The sequence below is a fragment of the Protomyctophum parallelum genome (genome assembly GCF_964188405.1).
Source record: "Protomyctophum parallelum genome assembly, chromosome: 13".
Classification (NCBI taxonomy): domain Eukaryota; kingdom Metazoa; phylum Chordata; class Actinopteri; order Myctophiformes; family Myctophidae; genus Protomyctophum; species Protomyctophum parallelum.
In genome coordinates, this window is record NC_139708.1 from 2,318,902 (window position 1) to 2,328,698 (window position 9,797).

Here is a 9,797-nt window from a genome sequence, read left to right on the forward strand (position 1 = left end):
CCTTTTTTTCCACTCCAAAGAACAGCAATGTCCCTATGTCCCTATGTTTGGAGTAGGCCTACCAATAGGGGGCACTGTGCACCACTCACTTCAGACCGGTCTGACCTTTTTTTTTCACTTCACTGACCACTGATAAACCACTATCATAGGCAAACTTGTCTTTTCACATAATGTATCTTCTCATCATCTGACCACACTCTTTTATTCTTTATTTTATTTTCCTATAATTTTAGGTAGGCCTGTTGCTGCTTTAGCAACAAATACCTAAAGTTATCGATTCATCCATCCATCCATTTTCTTCAACCGCTTATCCGTAGTCGGGTTGCGGGGGCAACAGCTCCACAAGAGAGTTATAGGAAAATCAAATGACGAATAAAAGACTTTCCGCCATATCATAATTTTAGACCTTGGAGGAGTTGGAACCATTGGCCAACAGTGGTTGCATGGGCATAGAGGAGGGAGGGATATGCTGAAAATCATATTGTCCACGGTTTTTTCGGTGGTAGTAACACATGAGGGAGATGATAATTATTGAAAGGATGATCGGTGGAATTATCCATAACCAATGGTTGGATTTATCTGTAAGTAAAATAGAAAAGAGTTCATTAGGCTATTTATTTTTATTTCACCAGATAAATAATTAACATTCTTTAAAAAAAAATTACATTACATTTTTTTAGGGGCTAGAAATGCACAGTAGCAGGCAGGCACCACACAGAGACTATAGGAATAATGCATTATACTAAAGAGAAATAGTCTCTTTTGTATTGAGAACCATTATGACACATCACATTATTGGATGTTTCACATTTTTTATTGATAGATTGATTGATTGATTGATTTGTTATTGTAGGCCTATTAACAGTTCGTAGAATGGGTACAGTTCAACAAAAGTCCTAGCCTACAGGTCATTAATAGTCAATACAAAATCTGCTAGAGGATAAAACCAGAAAAAGCACTAAAGACTTTGTTTGATGACAGAAAAGTAGCCTATGTCTGTGTTATGGTTAGGGTCACATCAGCCATTATTAGCTTACTCCGGTGTTTATGTTTCCATGTTGTGCTCAGCAGAACAGTTACCTCTCATCTTCAGTGTGGTGGTCCTGGTCACGTTCCCAACCTCATTCGTGGCAAGGCAGACGTAAACCCCAGCGTGGGTAGACGTGGCTCCTCTGATAGTAATAGTAGGGCTCTGGCTCCCCCAAGTGGCGTTGATCCACCAGACTGTAGGAGGAGGGTTGCCCTCAGCAATGCAAGTCAGTTGCACGTCAGAGCGCGGTTCAAATTCCTCAGTGTTATTTCCCTGTTTAAACTCCGGGGCATCTGAAAGGGATTTATAGGCATTAGGGGAAAGCAATGGACATAGGGTCTAAGAATGTATCAATTATATCAAACATGTTTTTGCTCAAGTTAATTAAACCTTAATATACTGAGAGTGAACGTGTCTTCAACACCACTGGAATGACTTGGACAGTGTTGGCTTATCACAGGCTTACAAACAAACCAAGTAATAACATTTCATGGTACCATCAACTCAGTATTTCTAAATAATGTATCATTCTATATATTGCTGAGTCTGTTTAAACATTGCGTGACGATGATAAGGTATAAGTGGAGAACCTACAGTGCACATGAACAGTCAATGGTGATGAAGTCTTAGTAGGAGGTGGCTGTGGTCCATCCGGTCCCATATCGAGCTGGGCCTCACATTGGTACTCTGCTCCATGGTCAGTTCTGTTAGGAATGATTCTGATCGTGTCAATTGCATCCTTAGGGTGACCATCGTCTGCATCAAACGCATGTACTTTGATGGTTTTATTTTGGAGGTACCACTTCACAGTGAGGTTCTGCACTGGAGCAACCTTGATAATTTTACACTGTAGCTGATACTCTGTGCCTTCTAACATTGGCCCAGTTGGATTCACCTGAGAGATGTCCACAGCATCTGGAGTCTCTATAGATGAAAATAATAATGATGATTGATGATATGATGAAGATAATAATGATGATCAAAGTTAATCACATGAACCGTAGCGCCCCTATTCTGGGGCGAACATGTGGCATACATATCAGATGTACAGTACAAAGACAGTGAGCTTGTATATCGGCTATGTTTGGCAAAAACATTTGGTGTAGAACAAAAGGATGGGGCTAATATAGACCCATGAGGGACTCCGGTCAATGAAGTATAGGGTTTAAATGGTTAAATATCAACATGTTTATTACACGTACAGTACATACAATAGATAGATGAATTGACTGATTAATCAATCTACCACTTTCACATATCTAAGCCAACACTGCCATTCACATGTGCGTCTGAATGTACATGTGTAAATGTACATGGTACTTACTATACAAAGTGACAGGTAGCGTCTTATTATGTTGTTGTGTATTTCTCCGTATGTAGCAGACGGGTTCTATTTTCCAGTCGGTCAAGTTGTCCACGGTCCAAGTGACATAAGTGACATTCTCCATCATTTCTGTGTCCCCCGGGGCCTCCCAACCCATCCCATCGTGCTCAGGCAAAGATGTACTGCAGTTGACTGAAACTGAATCTTTGTATCTTACCACCACTCTGGCAGGCTTCAGCACGAGAGGATGAATATCTAACAAGAAGCAAAGGATATAATCCAATAAAATAATTAATCAGTTCATGCACAAGAAGGAGATCATCATATGATTATGATCTGTTCATTGATGATATATCATGTCCACAGCAACATGACTGGTAAAGCTGGTATTGTTGAAAATTGTTTATTTAAATGGTTTGACTGAGCTGTTTTACATGGAATATGTGTTCTCCTGGGGTGAATTGGCCATGAATAGGACAGACATGGATCTACTGTACCTGATGCTGGAGTAGTAATTTCCTTTGTAGCTGGAGTGGTCATTTCCTTTGTGGCTGGAGTGGTCATTTCCTTTGTGGCTGGAGTGGTCATTTCTTTTGGTGTTGGCATTGTAGGGATCACTATCACATTAACATAGATCTGCTTACTTATATTTCCATGTATATTAGCTGCTGTGCAATTGTATGTTGCACTACTGTTTATTCCTGAAATGTTCAGAATACTTGAGTGCTCAATGCTCCAATCCATAGATCCTTGGTCATCATGGTACTCAATGCTCCAATCCATAGATCCTTGGTCATCATGGTACCACTGGAGCTTGGGAGATGGGTTTCCTTTAGCTGTACAGTCCAGTGACACATCACTGCCCATATTTACGTTGACTGTGCTCGATACTTCCTCAAATTCAGGAGGATCTGAAAAGGAAATATGTGGAAGTTTTAAGATCACTCTCACATTAACAAGATCAAGTTTAAGCTATACTATGTGACCGGAAATTGAAATTCGAATTGAGACTAAATAAATAAATAAAACATGTCCTTCTCAAAGCACTCACATTCCACAGAGACGAAAACAGTAGCTGTGGCGTTGCCAAGGCGATTGGAAGATACAATGACATACTCTCCTGAATTATTCCTGGTCATGGTTGAGGAGGCATTGATGATCGCCTTCCCTTTATGGAACCATTTAACATCAGCAGGAGGGTTTCCATCCACTACTGTGCAGGGCCAGGGCACAGTGCTCAGACTGAAACTACCCTCCACACCCACGAAAGTTGTTGGACACACAACCCCAGGCTTATCTGGAGACAGAGAGGAGAAATAGTCCAAATGGCTCATTGCAAGAATGCTGCGTGACATTTTCAACACCTGAACTGAATCCAAAATGTAGTGGAGTAGAAGTAAAAGTATTGGAAGTACAAATATCTACTTAAGTACAGTACTTAACCCATTCTGACCGGGCACCCATTTTGGTGTCAGCATCACGTCATGCTTTAGCTATTTAAAAATAGCAGATCTACAAGCTCATATCGCGCCACCGAGTGGCGCGATATGAGCTTGTAGGTCTGCTATTTTTTTTTAAATCGAAGAACGACTGACATTTTTTTAGAATCTGATCTCAGGTCAGAATGGGTTCATCAGACCAGTGTGTGTGCGAGGCGGAAACCTCGTATGAATCTGATCTCAGGTCAGAATGGGTTAAGTAAATGCACTTAGTTATTTTACACCACTGAGAATATGTGACTTTGCTATTGTGTAATACTCATAGACTCACAATGCACTTGAACACTGACAGATGCATTAACAGGCTTTTGTGGTATCTCTGGTCCCAGGTCTAGCTCAGCCACACATGTGAACTCTACCCCATCATCATCTCTGCTGAGGATGCTCTTCAGGATAAATGAATAACTAGCTGGTGTTTTGGCCATATTGCTGCTATTTGTCTCATTCTTCACGATGCTTTTGCCTTTGTACCACCTCACGGTGAGCTTTTCCACAGGAGCAACGTCGCTGATGTCACACTGTAGCTGGTACTCTTGTCCTTCCTCTGCTTGGTGAGACCCATTGATGACATACACATCAACGTACTCTGGGTTCTCTGTGGGCAGGACAATACTTGGTTATGGCATTGCTTAATCACATTAACCCTGGCATCCCTATTTTTTCATCAAATGTTTAAAAGTTGTGTTGTAAGAAATACTTTTTATTTTATTTTTTACAATTGTATTAAATCTATTTTCGAATAGCTTAGCATAGAGAAGCCCTTTTTTCCCTATGAAGTGAGGTCGCACTGCAATGTCACTTACGGTATACAGTGAGCTTTAGATCTTTGCTGCATAGAAGACCATCATTCAACTGGATGCGACACTGAGCCTGCATGTCCCAGTCTGACACGTTCGCTGTCCAGACAATAAAGTCCTCTGTCACCAAGTCCACAGTTCTATTTTTATTGGTCCATTCTATAAAAGTGTGATTACTAACTTCACTTGTGCAATTGACTTGTACCAGGTCTCCATACTGTACCAGCAGCTCAGGAGGATGCAGGGTGAGAGGGCAGTCACTATCAGCATCTGTTGATACACATGAACAGGTGTTTTTATGGGTCTTAACAATGGCTTCTCCTTTCAGATACTAACTATGCTATGCTGCACCAAATCTACAGTAACAGTAAAGTACAGTAAAGTTAACATTATTTGTATTTCTATGGCCATTATACTGTCCTCAAAGCTGCATGGATTTGAGGCACATGCTCCATCCTCGTGCTGTGCTGTTTTCTTGTCTCTCCTCTATAACTTTTACAACAAGGAGGTACTAGAATATGACATACTGTTGTACACTATGGCTTTGGTGCTGAAACAAAGAAGTATGGTTTTTTTTTTAATATGGGTCCTACTGACTGAGAAACATACCGCAATGACATACAAAATAAAATATCAAACATGAAAGTAACACTAACAACATTAGAGTAACTTCCTCTATTTGGTTTCAATACTGCAGTAGTGGGCAGAAGGCAGCTAGCTGCTTTCATTGTAGAATAAAGATCATGGCTCTGATGTCCCTCTACAGTATACACCATCATGTCTATATAAAAGCAAACTGCCTAAAGATGATCTTGTTTGTTAATGTTTTGTGGTTGATTTTGGGTTTCTTTCTTTTTTTTCTTCTTTCGTGTAAACGGAACTGCCACCCACCACTCCCACCCCAATGTAAAAGCATATGCTAAGCAACTATTTCAGTTTGCCCATGGAAACAAAAACAGAAGCTTTAACACCTACCACTCCCTTCTAAACCACAAGACCATTAGGGTTCCGCATTTTGCAATTTTCCCTCCATTCAGAGAGTTCTTTATAAAGCCAGGCCATTACAATGTCAATCGCAACTTCTGAGAGAAAATGTGTACGTGTGTGTGTGTGTGTGTGTGTGTGTGTGTGCGTGCGTGTGTGTGTGTGTGTGTGTGTGTGTGTGTGTGTGTGTGTGTGTGTGTGTGTGTGTGTGTGCGTGCGTGCGTGCGTGCGTGCGTGCGTGCGTGCGTGCGTGCGTGCGTGCGTGTGTGCGTGCGTGTGCGTGCGTGCGTGTGTGTGTGTGTGTGTGTGTGTGTGTGTGTGTGTGTGGTAACTTCACTGAGTTGTGGTATTAATATGATGCTTGCGTATTGCTACTTGATACAACTGCTTGTTGTACCAAGACAACAAGCGGTTAGCACAGAACATTAATAAATGTTTTTCACATCAGTACAATGATAATATAGGAAACATCTCACACTATCACACAAATCACACTGTACCTGTAATTTAATTTGTAACTGTGTGTACAAATGTAACCAAATGGACCCATTTGTAAACTCTCTGAGATAAGTTAACAGAGAACATTTTGACTGTGTGCGCCAAATATAATAAGAGTTGACCTGTTATAACTCACCAGCTTGTAAAATGATCAGAATGAAAAGACCCAGCATCCTAAGGGGTGACATAGTGGTCTTTAGAGGATCACTGTTGGTCCTGATGATGAGCCTCTGTCACTCACTGGAACCTGTAGTCCTGGACAAATACCACGCACCAATGTGCATAAGGGAATGAGCAAGGGCCAATTCAAACGCCCTGCTATAGTGACAGGAAGCTGTTAACCGGAAATATCATGTCATCAAACCATAGCAACACTCCGTTCAAAGAGAGCGAGAATAAAGGTCTCCTCCCATATCTTGTGTAATCTCACTGTACTTTTAACACCAGGTTGTCAAAGTAACTCATAAACAAGGGTTTTCTGATTTATTTTTGTATTGAAAAAATAAATCAGAGTTTGCCCTGCACAGTTAAATAAGACCACTTTGAATTAAATTACCAATTTCACAGCATGTAGTATGAATGAAATATAAGTCAAAATTTACATAATGTCAATCACTTGGCCCATTGCTGACAAATGTCTGCAGTCAGCTGGAGATTACAGCACAGTAAAGCTCACAAACCAGTTTGAAATCAAGACCGGGGTCGGACAGGGTTGTCTCTTATCCCCATTCCTGTTTTTACTAGTCATTGACTGGATTTTGAGAACAACAACAGAAAACAGGAAGAATGGAATGTGGACATTATGGACACAGCTGGGTGACTTCGATTTTGCAGACGACCTGGCACTACTACATATACCCACCATCAGATGCAAGACAAGACCAAAACATTTGCAGAGACTTCCACACAAGTAGGACTTAACATCCATCAAGGAAAAACCAAGAACATGAGGATAAATACAACCAGTGCAGAACCAATCACACTAGGCGACACCACGGTAGGAGAGGTAGAGTCCTTCACCTACCTGGGAAGTACTATCAGCCACCAAGGTGGTACGGATGAAGACGTAAAGGCAAGAATAGGCAAGGCAAGAACAGCTTTTATACTTCTCAAGAAGATCTGGCGCTCTAGGGAGATACAGCAAAAAACTAAAATCAGAATATTCAACTCCAATGTTAAATCCTTCCTGCTCTATGGGGTAGAGACATGGAGAATTACAAAGACCACAATAAACAAAGTGCAAACATTCATAAACAAGAGAGGAGAATCCTGAAAATTCAATGGCCGGACAAGATAAGCAACAACGATCTCTGGATGAGAACTAAACAACTCCCTGCAACAGAGGAAATTGGACAAAGAAGATGGAGATGGATCGGGCACACACTGCGCAAGCCAGTGTCAAACACCACCAGACAGGCTCTGACTTGGAACCCTCAGGGAAAGAGAAACAGAGGCCGGCCCAAAAACAGCTGGCGGCGGGATCTCCAGGCAGACACCAAGAGGCAGGGATGCACCTGGTCGCAGATAGAGACGAATGCCAGTGACCCAGAACTCTGGAGGACCCTTGTCGACGGCCTATACCCCAGTAGGGGTGTCAGGCGTAAGTAAGTAAGTAAAATATGAAATGTATCCACACTTTTCCTGGGCTGTGTGTGCTCCAGTTCCTGTTGATTTCATTGGATATCATTGGTCATCTGAACAGTTTCATTGGCTTTCATTGGATCAAATCGACAGGAACTGGAGCACACACAGCCCAGGAAAAGTGTGGATAGGCCTAGACTAGAGCAAGATCATGTATAGCTCAGTGGCCAAATCGACTGATGGTGCCAACTGCATTGGCACCAGGGCCATATAGAGGGTACTGTGAGGTTTCATATGTATAGGCAGGCGCATCACATTTCACAGAATGTGCTTTCAGTAAAGGGAACACTATACATCTTGGAATGACCAACCACTTGCCATAAGGAAGTGTGTGTCCTACCGTACATTTTCCACTTTTAAGACCCATCTGAAACAGTGGCTCAATGCAAACACTTAAAACTATGTGATCAATGTGAACAATGTGATCACTTAAAACTAAAGTGTTGTACAATGCATTTGTTTTCTACTTGTGTATTTTGTATTTCTAGATTATCACTTCTAATGTTTTTGTTTTGTGTTACCTGTTAGAGTGCCAAACTTTGATCAAACATGGTGGAGCAAGATTTTTGGTGCAAAATGTACAGTATATATTTAGTCACCAATATGTTCATCGGTGTATATTCTATACATTCTATATTCTGTACATTCTATATTCTGTGTATTTAATTTGCCTGCAACATATTAATATATCCTATCTCAATTAACTAGGGAAATTGCAATTCTAAAATGTACATCATAACCTAGATAATGGTTACAAGGAGTGCAAGGAGCATAGCAAATCATTTGTGCAGTTTGGGCATATACTCTGGGACATAATAAATGCTAATGTATTCCACGTCATTTCCATAATAACAGGACACATTAAAGACAAAATACCAAATATAATAGGCACGTTATAACTCACCACCAGCCTATGAAAACATCAGAATGTGCAAAAGGGAATGAGCAAATTCAGAGCAAATTCAAATACCCTGGTCGAGACAGGAAGCTGTTAACTGAAACACCACAGCAAACCTTCTGTTCAGATACATTCTCTCATCCCATACCTTAATCTCACACTGAATTTATCAGCAAATTGTCAAAGAAAGTCATAATCGAGGATTATCTATCATGTTGTTTTTTTTATTGAAAAATACATTTTACAAAACATATCACTGTAAAATCCTGAATATTTATTTATTTACTCAAAACTACTCACAATTTATACTCTTTTTTGTATTGTATTGTATTTTATGACGAAGACGAAGACAAAACAAAACAAACACAGACAGCTCAGCTCAGACACATTGCAAAACAAAGGACGCACACGCACACGCACACACACACACACACACACACACACACACACACACACACACACACACACACACACACATATGGGTGAACAACTACACAAAAAATAAAATAATAAAAATATGACAGTTACAGTAATAATATCCACAGCAGAAGGTAAAACGTAGCAAGGAATGATGATCCTATCCATCAAGGTTAGCGCTATCGCTTCTGTCAAGGAACTCTATTGTCAAGGTGGCAGCTAATTGAGGGACAAAAATATAGGTCCCATATTTTATAGAAGGCATCTGTTGTAGATTGTGAGCAAATGTTAATGAACAAACAGCATCATCTTGTCAATTTAATGAAAATGTACTGAACCTCGTTAACCTGAAATCTAGTGACTCATTCTTTATAACATCAGATTTTGAACACTAACATAACATTCTTTAATTAACATTCTCCATTGGCCAGCCTCCATGCAGCTTGAGGAGCTCCCAGTGAAATGTATGCATGAATCATCTTCTATCAGTCAGTCACCCATTTTGGGCGGGAATCCCTTTTGGTGTTAACATTATGTTGTGCTTTAGCTATGGAAAATAGCAGACCTACGAGCTTGTAGGTCTGCTATTTTTGAAAAATCGAAGAACGACTGACATAGAAACATAGCTTTTTCAGAAAATTGTCAGGATGTAGAAGACATTTTTAGAATATGATCTCAGGTTAACAACTCCCAGTGGAGTCCAAGTCTG

General features: G+C 40.5%; 1 protein-coding gene across 2 annotated transcripts; it reads right to left on the reverse strand.

Moving 5' to 3' along the window:
* Nucleotides 1–147: 147 nt before the first annotated feature.
* On the reverse strand, nucleotides 148–6,361 carry LOC310869914 (intercellular adhesion molecule 5-like). Of its 2 annotated transcripts, XM_083780893.1 has the most exons (9): nucleotides 6,269–6,361; nucleotides 4,657–4,920; nucleotides 4,125–4,448; nucleotides 3,406–3,651; nucleotides 2,852–3,265; nucleotides 2,355–2,609; nucleotides 1,625–1,954; nucleotides 1,081–1,323; nucleotides 148–579 (listed from the first exon to the last, which is right to left on the reverse strand). In XM_083780893.1, the coding sequence occupies exons 1-9, from the start codon at nucleotides 6,318–6,320 to the stop codon at nucleotides 401–403; spliced, it is 2,307 nt and encodes a 768-aa protein (XP_083637019.1). In that variant the 5' UTR covers nucleotides 6,321–6,361; the 3' UTR covers nucleotides 148–400. The 2 variants fall into 2 exon arrangements, with proteins under 2 accessions (XP_083637019.1, XP_083637020.1); XM_083780894.1 differs by lacking the exon at nucleotides 148–579 and having other exon boundaries at nucleotides 962–1,323.
* Nucleotides 6,362–9,797: the final 3,436 nt, after the last annotated feature.

Excerpts from the sequence above, each read along its gene's own strand:
- LOC310869914 (XM_083780893.1), bottom strand. The coding sequence starts at position 6,320 with ATGTCACCCCTTAGGATGCTGGGTCTTTTCATTCTGATCATTTTACAA. Across the intron at positions 4,921-6,268 it reads TCTGATCATTTTACAAGCTG|ATGCTGATAGTGACTGCCCT; the intron begins GTGAGTTATAAC and ends GTGTATCAACAG. Across the intron at positions 3,652-4,124 it reads TGTCAGTGTTCAAGTGCATT|ATAAGCCTGGGGTTGTGTGT; the intron begins GTGAGTCTATGA and ends CTCTGTCTCCAG.